This window comes from Suricata suricatta, chromosome 11 (assembly GCF_006229205.1).
Source record: "Suricata suricatta isolate VVHF042 chromosome 11, meerkat_22Aug2017_6uvM2_HiC, whole genome shotgun sequence".
In the NCBI taxonomy this organism is placed as follows: domain Eukaryota; kingdom Metazoa; phylum Chordata; class Mammalia; order Carnivora; family Herpestidae; genus Suricata; species Suricata suricatta.
Genome location: NC_043710.1, coordinates 32,333,829 through 32,349,242, shown reverse-complemented (window position 1 = coordinate 32,349,242; position 15,414 = coordinate 32,333,829). Strand labels below are relative to the sequence as shown.

At 38.5% G+C, this 15,414-nt stretch overlaps 1 protein-coding gene and 1 long non-coding RNA gene across 2 annotated transcripts in view; one reads left to right on the top strand and one right to left on the bottom strand.

Moving 5' to 3' along the window:
- Nucleotides 1–19: 19 nt before the first annotated feature.
- Nucleotides 20–8,379, top strand: LOC115307079. Its single transcript, XR_003915548.1, has 3 exons — nt 20–187; nt 5,357–6,060; nt 7,947–8,379. It is a non-coding gene; the product is annotated as an uncharacterized LOC115307079 (long non-coding RNA).
- LGR4 (leucine rich repeat containing G protein-coupled receptor 4) overlaps nt 3,087–15,414 on the bottom strand; it is a 97,252-nt gene continuing 84,924 nt past the window's right edge. Inside the window, exons 11-18 of the mRNA XM_029957735.1 lie at nt 14,994–15,065; nt 13,619–13,684; nt 12,860–12,931; nt 10,902–10,973; nt 10,490–10,615; nt 9,571–9,686; nt 9,231–9,314; nt 3,087–6,112 (exon numbers count right to left, since the gene is read on the bottom strand). Coding sequence (XP_029813595.1) covers nt 4,836–6,112; nt 9,231–9,314; nt 9,571–9,686; nt 10,490–10,615; nt 10,902–10,973; nt 12,860–12,931; nt 13,619–13,684; nt 14,994–15,065 — 1,885 coding nt within the window. The 3' untranslated portion in view covers nt 3,087–4,835. The remainder of the gene's footprint in view (nt 6,113–9,230; nt 9,315–9,570; nt 9,687–10,489; nt 10,616–10,901; nt 10,974–12,859; nt 12,932–13,618; nt 13,685–14,993; nt 15,066–15,414) is intronic.

Sequence of the window (15,414 nt, the reverse complement as noted above, 5' to 3'; positions counted from 1 at the left end):
GGAGGCCGGGAGGGCTTTGTCCCCGCCTGCGGAGCGCCGCTCGCTGCGCCCGGGCCTCTCTCGGCCCGCCGCTGACGGCGCGCCGGCGCGTCCCTCGTTTGCCGTTCATTTGATACAAGAAATGTGCTGTCACTGAGCAAGGCAGAGCAAGGGGCGGAAGCCAGAACTACCGCCGTATACTTACAAGGTCAGGATTTTAAGGACCAGTCTTTTCTTTCCGCACACAGCTATATTTTATGGGGAGAGAAGAGCGACTTTATCCAAGTTTCCACGTGTATCCAAGAATGCTCACTGGGGGCAATCTTCCGTTCTTTTTGGTAGCACCTTGTTTGCCTGGCATCTTAGGGTGACTAGTTTGTCTCTGCATGTGAATCCTGAGGTCTTTTGGAAGCCTCTAATTTACTAGGGGCTGTGCTAAGCTCTGAAGATAGCGTAAAAGCCCTGCCTTCACACGTTCCTCATTCTTTTGTGGCGTAGAATCATCTTATTAAAATGCTATGTGATCTGCATTTTATGATTTCTTTTGTGAGACCTCAGAAGGAGCACTGTCCTTTTCAGGTATTGGGAATAGGGATGAAGGTAGCAAGGAAGAAGTGATAGACCGTCAACCCAGATGCTTTATTCATGCTGACAAAACTGTGCACACTTGTAAGACTTTTGTTCAGCTTATGATGCATACTACTGGTAGAAATATCAGCCTGAGAACTGACAAAGACTAAAATACATAAAATTGACCAAAGAGTGACAGAAAATCTTTGATGACATTTAGATCTGCAAACTTGGACACAGGAGAATCAGGTATGGTAGAAATAATAGCAACCAAGGGCAATTCACAAGGCAGTAGCGATAATTAATAAAATATGACATGGTTGAAACAATTTTAATGGAATGCTAATTTGTTAATTTTGTTAAAATTTTCAGTAAAAATAAAATAATGGCAGAAAATTAGATCAATTTAACTGTGTAATAAAGTTAATCAAGAAATTAAACTGGCTTAGCAGAGTTTACATTCTGTACTTCTTACTTCTCAGTTATTCAACATTGGCATATCTGGCTAAAGATTTTTAGTAGAATCCCCCCAGAATCAATAACAGCATTAAAAGGCCTTGGGCCACTTCAGGGCTTCACATGAGGTAAACAAGCTATTCCCAGCAAAATTCAGCATACCTGAAGCCCAGAAGGAGAAAACACAAAAGTCTTAGTATGAAGGGGACCTGAATTTGAATCAGTGATTTTCTTCTTACCCATGAGATTCCCTTTAACAAGCAATTTGGCTTTCTAAGTCCTAACTTACTCCTTTGTAACAGTGAAATAACCTATCTTCCAGTCATTAGTATGTCATCAATTCACAAAGTTTCTGGCATAGGACCTTACAGAGAAAACGGTAAATGATAAATTGAGTCCTTTAAACTCCCAAACTTTTCCACTTTAATCTCTTGGTATAGGAATACAAAATGTCATACATTTCTCTTCCTCCTCAAAATGTTTGACTAAGCAAATTATGTCCTTTCCTTGATGTCTTGAGAATCATCATAATGATCAACTAATGCATTGTGCTGTAGCAACACTGTAGCAACACTGGAGATAATGAACCAAAGAGATGCATGACATTGGTGCTGGGGCTTCAACATAATTGAGTCCTGTGGTCTCCTTTCTTTCAGTGCCTTGTCATTACTGTGACTGAGAAGCCATAATCAAGTTTGGTAGAATTATATATAAATGTATAAATAAGCTCAGAAGAAGGCCTCCCCCCCCCCTAGGTTTTTGGTAAGTTCTCTACTTACTACTCATTTTCACATTCATGGTACAGTGGAGATAAATTTGTATTTTTTGCTGGCTTTGTAACCTCATAAGAGTAACTTAGAAATTCTTGACTTTGTTACAAAAATAACACCATTACCAGTTAGCCTTGTAGGAAAAATTAGGCAACTTTTAAAATTTACCCCTGGACATACTGAATTCTTTACAGATAAAACCTGTCTTAGATTCACTTCAAAATAATCCAAGGGGCAGGGGTGCCTGGATGGCTTAGTCCATTAGACGTCCAACTCTTGATTTCTGCTCAGTTCATGATCTTGCAGTTTGTGAGTTTGAGCCCCACTTCATGCTCTGAGCTGACAGCATGGAACCTGCTTGAGATGCTCTCTCTCTCCTCTCTCTCTACCCCTTTCCTGCTTACCCTCTCAATCTCTCTCAAAATAAATAATAGACAAGAAATAATCCAAGGGGCAGATGGATTAGAGGAAGTTAGTGAATGGGATGCGGATGAAACAAGATTTACTATGTGCTGTTGACAATTGCCACAGTCAGGTGATGGGTACCTCAGGAGAAGGCTGAGGCGATGGGAGGGGTAATTATACTATTGTTTTTGTTATGGAAATTCCAAACATACAGGTAAGTTTAAAACAAATGAACAAAACCAAAAACCTATGTCTCAGACTAAGAGAACTGGGTGCTGGTTTGGTTTCTAATTTGTTGTGTGTGATGTAAAATTAGGTCTTGATGATTGTGAATATTTATATCTAAGCATTTGGGCAACTGACTACATTTGGTATCATGAAGGCTTTCTAATCATCTGCTTTTATTACTTAGTTTTTTAAAGTGATCCCTACATCAGGAATCCTGGGTGGCTCAGTCTGTTAAAATGTCCAACTCTTGGTTTCAGCTCAGGTCATGATCTTACCATTTCTGAGTTCGAGCCCACATCAGCCTCCCTGATTCCCCGAGCCTCCCTGAGACTCTACTCCTCCCCTACTCACACTGTGCCCCCCGCAAATAAACAGTGATCTCTACATCCAAGGTGGTGGGGTTCAAATTTACAACCCCCAGATGAAGAGTTGTATGCTCCATAGACTGAGCCAGCCAAGGAACCCGAATCATTTGCTTTTAAATAAAGACCTAATTAATGGCAGTCTCTTAACTTTCACAATTTATTTCCTGAGTATCATTTAGACTCAAGATACAATAGTGTCACCCACTACATGTATAGCACAGTCTACCACATAGTTAAGGTATCTGCTATTCTATGTTTTAAATGATGTGAAGTTGGCAGTAACTTGAATTTTGGAGAAAAAAACACTTTGAACTAGATTTTTTTCCCGTTATGATTTAATATTTATCAGATGTGTAAATAAACAAACATGAGAGCAACTTTAAAAACTTGTGAATAATCAGCCTTACAAAATTACATCACACTGTAAATAAATCCCTCCCGCATTTTATACAAACTACATGATTTTGATATACAAAGATTCTGTTTTTATTACACTGACAATGTACAACCAAGACTATTTACAAGGCAAAAAAGTATATAAACCACAATTTAACATTCTGCTACTGGCAGCCACTATAGTTTAGGAGGTAGCTTTAATTAAACGAAATGAACAGAAGCCACATTTCCCAACTTGTGTTCTAAAAATAATTTACATAAGATAAAAATTCATTATATGCACATTATATACAGTTTAACTATTAAACTGCAAACTAGCTTAATGTTTTTTAGTATATCCTGAATAACTAATACGGCAGTGGGTTTGCTATTGATTTAGCATATTGTTCAAAAAAAATCCTGAACATTTATAACTTTAGGACTCCACAAAGGGACATGTCAAAAGTCCATAGATAAGAATCAAAATTTGTAATTGTTAAAGACCTAAGCTTCATTCCTTTTTCTTTAACACGACATATTTGTTTTGTCTCACAAGGACATAGTATCTGAACTGTTGCATAGGTTCTTTCGTACTTAAATCACAGTAAGGGGACAATGTATGGAAGCTACCGCGTAACAGCTCAGACTCAGGAGAATCCAGCTTGCTAAGAAAGAATTCTAAGTGCTTTGTGTCATTATTACTCCCAATTGCTTCCAACTCAATGCAATAATTTACCACTGTTTATTTTCTGTATAATTCAAACTATACGTAGATAACATACCAACGAAACTGGAAAATGTTGGTTCAGCCACTGATACTGAGAAGTGTTTTTTTTTTTAACGAGAACATGCTGCGGAGCCATCAAGTCCCTCAGATACTATTAAAATCCCATATTAGTTAGTAGTTTAGCCAAATCTATCAAACCCACACAACAATGAGACCTTTACTTTTTCCTAGCGTGGTCACGAGACACTGAGGGAAAAATTACTGGGTTCGCACCACAGCGAAGTGTAAGGACTGAAGACACATGTTCAGCTAGTCTTTTAAAATCTAACAGTTGTTAATATTGTTTTAAAAACATCTTCAGGTTTTAGATTTATAAATCACTTAAACAAAATTTACAATTCTATTATGTCAAAGATGGGACCAGAAAATGCAATCAGGTGATGCCTACTCTTCTGTTCTCACAGTTTGACCTGGGAGACAATCCCTTTTTTGGCCCTGCACTTAAGTTGTCCTGAGATTAATTATGAAACATTAGGTAAAATTAGCAAGACTTTTTCTTAGCTACGTAAAATCACATTTTAAAATATTCTTAAAAAAATATTAACAGCTGTTCTTCACCTTGTGCTTAGTTCAGAAATCGGCATAAATCTGCTTCTCACGGATCAGGAAAACCTAACACGATATTGCGATGATATACACGAAACTTTTCAAGTTATAAACTCTTTCCAAATAGACTACACACTGCTTTAGACACTGCGTTTTCCGTCCACTGACAGTTCAGGCACTTGTTCTTTGAAAACGTCTGGTCTCAGAGATAAACTGCCACCTTCTCCTCCTTCTAAGTGACACACCAGGCAGTGATCCCGGAAGTGCTTCCCAGATGAAAGGTCGGACTAGAGTTCTTCTCTAAATGCTGTGATTTTGGTTAATGGGGGAAACAGTTACAAACACACCAGCAGTTCAGTCCTTAACTCTTGGTAGATTGTAAGCATAGCGCACCAAAGGGAATCCTCGACTCTGATAGAAGCAGGCTCGTCCGCAGGCCTGCACCTGGTCCGAACTGTCTGAGACGAAGGAATCCTCTTCATCTGCATAATCAGAGTGGGCCGATTGCGTGCCGCAGTCGGACCAGTAGCTGTCCGGTCTTTGGCAAGAACCCACTGCCAATGCGGGACAGCTGTGTGATTTTATTAAGTGTTTGCAGGACACTGGCTTTGTCAAAAGAAAGGACTCACAGCAGTCACACACGGCCAGGTTCCCCTGCAAATGTGAGTACATGCCACAGTCATAGTAGAAATCCTGTTCCACACAGCCAGCCTGGCTACCGGTGGACACCGACACCGATCCGCTCTTCTTGGTAATGTGTCGCTTCAGTGACTTCCAGTCTTCTTTAAACTTTGGGTTGAAGAACACGTAGAGGACAGGATTCAGGCAAGCGGGCAGTGGGAAGAATATCAGAGTAACAGACTTCATTATTTCAGGGCTGATGGAGACCGCAGTGATCAATGGGGCAAAGGAGAAAAAGGCAACAGGGCAAAAAAAGATGCAGTTGGTGAAGATGAGCCAGGCGACGTGCTTGATCGTGCTAGAATGTGCGTTTTCTGAAAGGTCCTCCTTTTCCAAGTTGCAGTACAGTTTTGTGTAGACGATGGCCATCAATAGGAATGCCAGGGAGTTTAATAACACTAAGGTCACAGTAAATCCTAGAGACGGCGTTTCTCCCGTGGGGAACGGCAAGCACAGGGGTGACGCAGAGTACTCCCCGCTGTGGAAGAGTGGGAAGCAGCCTGCCACTACAGCACCCAGAAAAGCGAAAAGGGCAGCAACCCGGAAGTGCTTGAGATGACGGCTTTTCCCGTTTTTCATGGCATCTTTTGCGGATAAGCTTCTTTCAACGGCTGCCAGCGTTAATAGAAATATAGCACTTTCAGAGGAGAAAATCGCAAGAAACCCAGCTATTCTGCACCCACTGCCAATCTCCCACCAAATGCCAAACTCAGCAAATCTGCCCCAGGACACAGCGTCCAGAAAAGTTAAGATGCCAGTGTAAGCTCCCATGAATAAGTTGGATACGGAAATCAGGCCTATGAACAGTTTGGAGGAAGGTGGTGATGTGCAAGATGCAAATGTGGTTAAAATGACCAGCAGATTGAAAAACACTGCAACCAGAAAAATGAACCACACGGTAAGTCGGATCATCCAACTTCCCAGTAAGTATTCGCAGGGCTTAAAGGCACCTAAAACAAGAGAGCAAAATAAAAGACAATTTAGAAAACACCATATTCCTGAATGCTCTGGATTGCGAGATAAACTAACGATGGTTAATCTAGGATAATTAACTCTGCTGCTACAACTGAATTGAAAGGAAAAAATGACTATTTCTTAGGTATTTTAGTCTTTGGACTGGGCTATTTTATTTTTTTTTTTTAAGTTTGTTTTTATTTTTATTTTTTTGTAACTTTATTTTTTTTAGAATATAACAATATTTTTTAACATATGCAATTATTTTCCATCATTTACAATACAGTAGTTACAATGACACTCCAAACAGAAAAGCAAAGTAAAAAATCAAAACACCAACTTCTGTTTCATGTAATTAGACTTATACAGAAATTAGAAGGTTAAGTAACAACTAGTTAATCACCTAATTTCACAGCTATCTGAAGTGGCGATTGTTATATAGCAGCTTATCTATGATACATTCAAGATACATGATACAATTTATTACTTGTGGACTGGGCTATTTTAAAAATAACTGATTTGGGGATGCCTGGCTAGCTCAGTCAGTTAAGCCTCAGATCTTGGTTTTGGCTCAGGTCATGATCTCACAGTTTGTGGGTTTGAGCCCCATATCAGGCTCTGCACAGGCAGTGCAGATTCTCTCTCCTCTCTCTCAAAATAAATAAATAAAGTTTAAAAAATAATAAAATTACTACCATTTGAGGCATATTTTAAAATTTTTAAATAAAAAGAACTGATTTTAATTTCTTGTGTTAAATATTTGGTAAAGCCACACAGTTATATGTATTATATATATGTGTGTGTGTGTGTCTATGTGTATATACACGTATATATATATAGTACAGTGCCTCATGCATGAAAAGTCCTTGATACACTGAAGGCTTGGAATCAGATAAACTAGGGCTTTAATATGGGGTTCATAACTTGCTGCTCTTAAGAAAGCAACTTAAACCTCTATAAATTTCATTTTCTCACTTGTGGAGAATAATGCCTATTCCATATCATTGTGTAGCTTAAATAAGATTACATCCATCAAGTACCCAAGCAAGTTACTAGGTAGGTACAGAGTTGGACTTCAATAAATATTAGGTCCTTTTCTTTTCTTTTCTTTTCTTTTCTTTTCTTTTCTTTTCTTTTTCATGTTTATTTATTTCTAAGAGGGAGAGAAACAGGGTGTTTAAGTCAGACGCTGAACAGACTGAGCCACCCAGGTGCCCTTAGGTCCTTTTCTTCTTTCCAGTCCCAGTGCAGCTTTTAAAAATTATGTATGTGTATATATATGGCTTTCAAGGGCGATCTGATGGAGGAGATTAAGGTATAATTATACCCACTTTCATTCAGAGAAATTGAGATGTCAAAGTTTCAATTGACCTGACAAAAGCCATTCAATAAGACAATAAACAGAGTGAGGGCAAAACCACACTGATGTTAGCTATTCATACAAAGCTACATCCAATAAAACCCTATGAAATTTAAACTAGAATTGCAAGAACTGATTTAGTAACTAAATTGTATGTACTTTGACAAGCTAGTTATGTCACAAATGACAACTATTTTATTTTAAAATTAGTAAAGGAAAACTACATTTTGTTTACAAAGCACAAGAAAACTATGTATTACAATTGCCTAAAATACATGTTCTGATTTATCTTTCTGAACTGTCATGAACTTTGATATATCCCACATTTTAAATTGCTGAGACATTCCCAGACCTAACAAGCCAGCTCAGCAACATTTGTATCTGTCTGACTTCCAAATATCACAAGAAGCTTAGAGAAATGTTTTTAATTCAGTAAGTAACTATTTTTATCCCTCCTCCCCTCCCACCAGGAAGTGATAAGAGGAAGCTTCCATCTTTATCTCTGTATCTGAACTCATCCTCCTTCAAGAAAGAGGGAGTAGCTCATCTGACCTGAGAGAACAGGACACCCTTCTGGAAGTATTTGGTTAGGTTGAGGTGCCCTCCCTGAAAACTCTGGAAGCACGTTCCACTCAGCCACGCTCTTTGAAAACTGGAGGCTGCCTCCAGTTCTAATGGATGGACCCCACTCTCTGCTCCTCCCTGCTTCCGAGCGAGCACATGGCGGGTGTGTGTCACTACAGCTGAGTGGGGGGCGCAGGCCCACAGTGTATCTTTACTGCAGCAGGGGTGGGGGGATCTGAGACCAACCTTCTTCCTGGCTAAGGTTTAAATTCAGTGTCGAGGAAATGGAATCCCCACCTGTTCAGGTCTAGTCTCTATAATAAAGTTCCTCCCTTCTCATTGGGTTCTCAGTTCCTTATGCCCATTCTCCAATACAAGAACCCCAATTGGGCCAGTGAGCAAGCCGCACCCTCTTCACTTCCAACAATTAGTTTAGAAACTAGATAAAATACATTGCCTGTGCTGAAATGATTCTTGCGAATTCCCTTCGCTCATCTAGTCACTTTAAGCTCATTCTTGACACAGGCACTGTATTAAGTATTAAAAGAATACCTACACAGCCCCTTAAAAAGCTCACAATTCAGCAGTAATCAGAGTCATAATACTTTGGACTCTGAGTTATAAAATCAATATTCAGATCCTGTGTTATTATGCCAAAAAAAAATTCTACTTCATACCACACAAGTTAGCCCATTATTTATTTTTTTCTTTTACAGTAAAATTCCAAATCTTCCCTGATAGACAACGTGGAGTCCAACATTATGGTCACAACCAAATATGTGGTCTCATTTCAGTAACTTTCCCAAGTTGACTAAAGTTCAATGAAATAATGTAGAAAGAAAAGGAAAATCAGAGTTTCATTGGGAAAAAAAAGGACACTAAAAACCCTTGCAGATCAGGAACTCCTATAACTAGCCACTAGAGTTAAAGAAGCATTCAGAAAGTAGTTCTCGGTTTTGCATGTGCATAACCCCCTAGGGAACTCAGTATCACAGAGACCCTGAGTCAAAAAGTCTGGGACAGAGATTCTGCAAGAGAGACCTAAGCTCCTGGTATGCAGACCACCTCTCCGAGATCATCTGATACCACTCCTGTTACAAAAAAATCACATCTCGCCCCCCAAGTTGTAGCTCTATTTGCCTAATGTTTGTTTAAAGCAAGAAAACCACAGCAAAATGTGCTGGGCTTACCTGTGGAGGGCGTACAGTGGATAATTACTTGACTGTGTTCTTCGTTTTCCGCACTGCTCGTGACACCTGCTGCGTCAGTGGGACCTGAATAGATAACATACACTGCTTCATTCCAGTTTTATGCAATTCAAAAGAACCACACTTTCCTGCAATCTTCTCTCTTTGTACATGATGTGAGTTCAGCTTCCATGAGGCTTAGTCACATACTAAAGGTACCAGTAACACAGTCCATGCCATTTTCTCACATATTCCCTATTTATGCTTCACAAATGATTCCAGTAACAGAGACTTGAATTAATGCCATAAAGCGCATTCTGTTTTAAAAAGTACATGCACTCGCCTTTATCCTTTGCCACACTGTGGTCCTGGAGGCTGGTATCTTCTGTGTTTGAATGTGCATAAGACTCACAACCCCAAAATGCACAGCACTGATAAGCATATGGTACTGATAAAGACCTGGAAAAAATTGTAAAATCTACATTGAAGAACAACTTCACAGGCATGCTTTTGTTTTGTAAAAAGCATGTCAATCCTTAAGTGCCCCAGGAGTCAGAAAGACCGGACTGTCACATGCTTTAAAAAACTGGTCATCAGCCTCTCTGGGCCTGGTATCAGGTGGTACCATGAATTTCTGTTTTCATATAAGATGTGCTTTTAAAAGCTAAATTTAAAACAAACTACCTTTAAAATTTAGCAGTAATACCACAATTTAAAGTGAAATCTTATCAGACTCCCTTTATACATGAATCAACCATGCTGAATTTATCATAGGACACTGGTAGTTTCATTCATATTAAGGTCCCACATCATTTGCAACTTTATACCATTAAATGAATTTACTTTGTTCACGTAAGTATTTATTTTCTCCTCCCACAGTAATATCCATAAACCGTGTCTCTATTGTACAAATGTCTCTATGAAGTATTACGCCGTTGTATCAATTTTTTGTAGGTTCACACTTAAGTGGTTCCTGCCATATTGTTAATGATAAATCTACTGTATAAAAAAACCAGTCTGATGAATGGCTACATTATCTCTCTGACAGCCTCAAGGGCTTGAAATTCATGTTCTCAAAAAACTATGGAGTAATGCTAATGTTCTTTTTTTTTTTTTCCAAATTTGTGCGGACTGAGTTAGAAAATACTTTTAAATTATAGCCTCCCAGAAAATCTGGGAACCACAGCAAAAAAACTAGCATACTCTATAATTTAGGGGCCCACTGTAACTTCAACCAAAAAGAAAAATAAGCAAAAACGCACCTGAGATTAACAAAATCTTTTGCTGCTAAGGCTTCTTTTAGCTTGAAGTTGCCAACAAGTTTCAGTTGATTTAGCCCATTCAGGCCTTCCGTAGGAAATGAAGTTAATTCATTGAAACTTACATCTCTAAAATGTGAATGAGACTTTAAATTAGTTCGTAAGATGCAAATTACACAAAAACATTGGTACATGTATAAACATTATAAATCCTAGAGCTCTAAGAGGAAGATGGGGTGTGCTGAAACAATAGCTCTGGCATTGTCTTGTCTTCTTAGAAGACTGCGGCTTAGCATTTATGCAAGGGAGCAACTGAACAGAAGAAAGATTTCGACAGAGCAATGCCAAAACAGAAGTTTCTGTAGACTATTCATGATTACTTTCATGATATTACTGCATAAAATCATCAACTTACAGGTTAGTTATTGACCCAAGCTTGGCAAAAGCTCTGCTGTGAATTTCATGGATGAAGTTTCTACTCAGATCTCTGCAATTATAAGAATAAACATGTTAATCTTTCAAATACATTCAAATTGCACTTACTTTGACTGCACTTTGGAATCTGAGGTAGTCACAGTATTGCTGATAATACATCTTACTGATCTTGCCCAACAACTTCATGTTTATGTTGAATCCTTCTCCTTCACAAAAATCTATTTCTTGGACTGGGTTCCACAGAGCAATAATTCTAGTTGGCACCTATTTCAAAACAGTTGTGAATTTTCTCCACCTTATCATTCTGGTACCAGTTCAAAAATATAAATGATATGATATAACCTTTGGTACTATTAAGTAGGTGAGGAAAAACTCAGCTCCTGACAAAGCTGAAAATAAAAACAGGTTTCATACTATTTGCTTTCTCAAAGGTCAGTGATAAGGCCCCGAAGGAAGACAAATAATCAATATGTAAACAAGAGCATTCCAGAAGGGCTTCAGATATCATTCTTTCCCAAGCAGGAAATAAAAATCATATCAACACCAGCGCTGTACTGTATTCAGAAACACACCCTGAGAAGTTCTGATATTGCAGAATTAATAAAATAGACAAATAATCTGCAATCACACTTAAACTGAGCATTAATGGAAATTTAAAGGCTGGATAAATTCATTCCATTACACATCTCCTGGATAACAGGACAATTTGACAAACTTGATTCCAAATCATGAAAAGGCCAGCTTTCCACTGTTGTCACTTATCAGCGCTCTAGAAGTGATGGCAGCTAGGAGCCAGCTCCCTTCCTTGCTGCTGCCCAGACCCACAAGCAGTGAAGACTGTCAGCCACAAGAAAAGATCCCCCATCTCCAATAAAATAAAATACTCTGCAGTAAAATTATTTTCTGTTTCTTACTAGGGATCTACTGGAAGGCAGGAATCAACATCTGTAATTTCACTTCACCTTCAATTTTTCAAATTTGTTCTATATTTTAAAAATATTCACTATTTTAGTATATTGTGTTTTCTGCACTAAAGTTCTATGAATACAGGGACAGGCCTGTCTTAGCCACCTCTATATCTCCAAATGCTTAATGGAATGCTTGGCACAAATATACACTCAATTACAAATATATTTTCCAAATGAGTGCATCTGTTGCTTATTAGCTATATTTGTTATGCTATATATCCCAGTGTAAGGGTCTGCAAATTTTTCCTATAGAGAACCAGGGAGTAAATATTTTCACCTCTAGGTCACACGTTCTCTACTCCAAGTATTCAACTCCGCCATCGTATGGTTAAAGCGGTTTTAGACAACACTCAAAAGGGCATGGCTGCGTCCCAATAAGACTTAATTTACAAGGGGCGCCTGGGTGATTCAGTCAGTTAAGTGTCAGGCTTCAGCTCAGGTCATGATCTCACGGTTTGTGGGTTCGAGCCCCGTGTTGGGCTCTGTGCTGACAGCTAGCTTAGAGCCTAGAGCCTGCTTTGGATTCTGTGTCTCCCTCTCTCTCTGACCCTCCCCTGCGCGCTGTCTCTCTCGGTCTCTCAAAAATAAATTAAATAAATAAGTAAATAAATAAAAACTTAATTTACAAAACCAGAAGGCAGGCTGAACCTGGCCCACAGGCTACGGTTTGCTTACCCCCTGCTCTACTGGACTGGCACACCTCACTGCTATGACTAGGAAACCAATGAGCTCCATCTCTCAGGTTATAATCATTATACCATTTCACTTACCGATGTACAATAGATCAATCAGCTAAGGTAAAAAAAAAATACTGAAAGTAGATTATTTATAAAGTACCACAAGGTAAAATTTGAGCAACAACACTTGCACGTAACAAATCATATCGTTAAGTAGATCTATCATGGGAATTGTAATGATATATTAATTTATAGCTTGACAAAAATTTTCTAACAATCAAAGAGAAACTTACAGAATCCTTAGAGATATCAGGCCTTGAAAAGTACCTTCTTTTATTTGGTAGATCTGATTACGTTGCAAAGAACTAAAAAAAAAAAATATGAAGGAAATAAAAGAAAAAAATCATTTTCAATTTTGTAAGGTAACTGTGGCTACGTTTAAATACTCATTCATAAGTAACACTAATTGATCTTGTTGAAAGTACAGAAAACTGCCATTTCCTCATCGATAACACGGAAGGGTTAGACTAATTGGCATTCCATCCCAATCTATGCTGGGCGTTGACGTATACTAGCTAAATTCCTAACCAACCCCATTCAGGAGACACACGGTAAAAAGGGACCCAAGACAACACGACCATACCAAGTACCATGGGAAGAAGGCTACATGAAGAAAGGGACCCGTGATGGGAGAATTACTGCCTTCCTCTCCCCACCTCCCAACCAACGGCCATCAAACCTTACAGGTACACAGTAGGTATCTAGGTTTCACTTCCCTCAACCACCAGAAACAGTTTTTGTTGGTTTTCTTGTGTGTGTGCACAGCCCCCCCGCTGTACTGTCTCATGGACGCCTGGTAAGTACCTAATAAATGCTGGCATGACCGCAACTAGTACAATTTGACATTGATTCACAGGGACGCCTGATTATATGCATTTACTTCTTTAATATTTCTCATCTCCTAATGGTTAAAACCACTATTTCAAATAGGAACTGCTCAATGAATCAACCCTAAACCACAGCAAAAAAGAGTAAGTCAGAGACCAACTTACATTTCTTCCAGAGCATGGCAACCATCAAAGCTCGGAAGGTCTTTTATATTGTTGTAAGACAAGTCCCTTAAAACAATGAAAATTAACAAATTAATTCTGTGTTATCAGAATCCCAAGTTAAAAGAGCTGTACTCAGACGTATTGAAAACAGCACTTAAGATGCCTACAGAAAAGCATCAATTGTTTTTTTCTAAGATTAGTTTCTAGAGTGATAGAACAGGCTTAAGACTGCAAACTTCAAGTATATAATGTTGAACAAAGATAATATAAAATATATTAAAAACACTTAAAAATTTATAATTTTCAAATAAAACTATTAAAAACATTAAGCATATAAAATATATAAAGATACAGAAAATAAATAAAAATTATGTCTAAGTGGTTGGTATATGTGATTTTTAATTTGTATTTCTATAATACTATTTATACCATAAATAATTTCTATGTTATTTAATTACAAAGCTTTTTTTTTTTTAACAGTTTTTAAAAATGTTTATTTTGGAGGGAGAAAGACAGAGTGTGAGCAGGGGAGGGGCAGAGAGAGAGAAGGAGACACAGAATCTGATGCAGGCTCCAGCTCCAAGCTGTCAGCACAGAGCCCGATGCAGGGCTTGAACTCACAGACTGCAAGATCATGACCTGAGCCAAAGTTAGAAGCCCAAATGACTGAGCCACCCAGGCACCCCTAATTATAAAGCTTTAAGAGGAGTCGTATGCATAACTCACATTTGCAAAAAATTTATATTAAATCAAATACGGGGACTCACCTCTCAGTTAATCCCACTTCAGTGTTCCCTCCACAGGGATCACTGTGCTTGATGCTCCATAACATGACTTAATGATTTGCTTAATCAATCAGTTACTTTTTTTGTTACTATCTCTCTTCCTGAATACTTATTAACAACTTAGTAACTTAATTGTTTGCTCTTGTGACATTTTTACATCCTTAGTTTCCAGGGTAGTTTAAAATTTTTGGAAAGCTCCATGCTTAATTCATTCCTAATCCAAGAAAGATTTGGGATCTGTTTACGTTCTGAATGAAAGAGAAAGAAGTGGAGAACTGACATTCCAAGGGCATCTAGAATAAGGGCAAGGAAGACTGGATAAGAAAAATATAAGGAAGATACCAGTCTGGTTTTACTTTATTCAACGTCACAAAATGTGTGACGTATACATAACCCTAAAACCAAACTGAAATAAACATTACCTACCCCTGGGGTCACTGAAACACCTGCTCCTTTCCATAAAGGGAACAAGTACGACATGATTCTACTTTAAAATCAGCTAATGAAAATAGCTGACCAAAAATAAAACTCAATGTATGTGAAGTACATAAAAGAAAAAGGTATGAGAAGGCAAGAGGGACCCAACTTACAAAGTCCTAAGCATCTTTTGTTCTTGGCACAAATTACTGGATATGCTGCTTATCTTCGTGCCTGTCAAAGTCCTGTGGAAAAACATCGTTCATCTAAGAAATGGAATGGTTCAAGTTCAGATGGTAGACAAAATGCTATTCTCGCTTAGAAAAAGAAACACTTTTTTTTTCATTACGTATTTGCATATGAACCAGAGTCTCTGTATCTCATTGCCTACTTGCTCCTTAAAGCCAGGCATGTGGCATGATGGACGAAACCTCCGTTATGGATCTCATTTTCATAGAGAAGCTTGTGACACGAGATGTTCACATTGTCCAGACGACAAGCCTGATTTCTCATGTGGACCAACAGGAAAACACTTATCCACAGCCCCCACCTGACTACAATCACTTGCAACACCACCTCATACCCAAAACATGC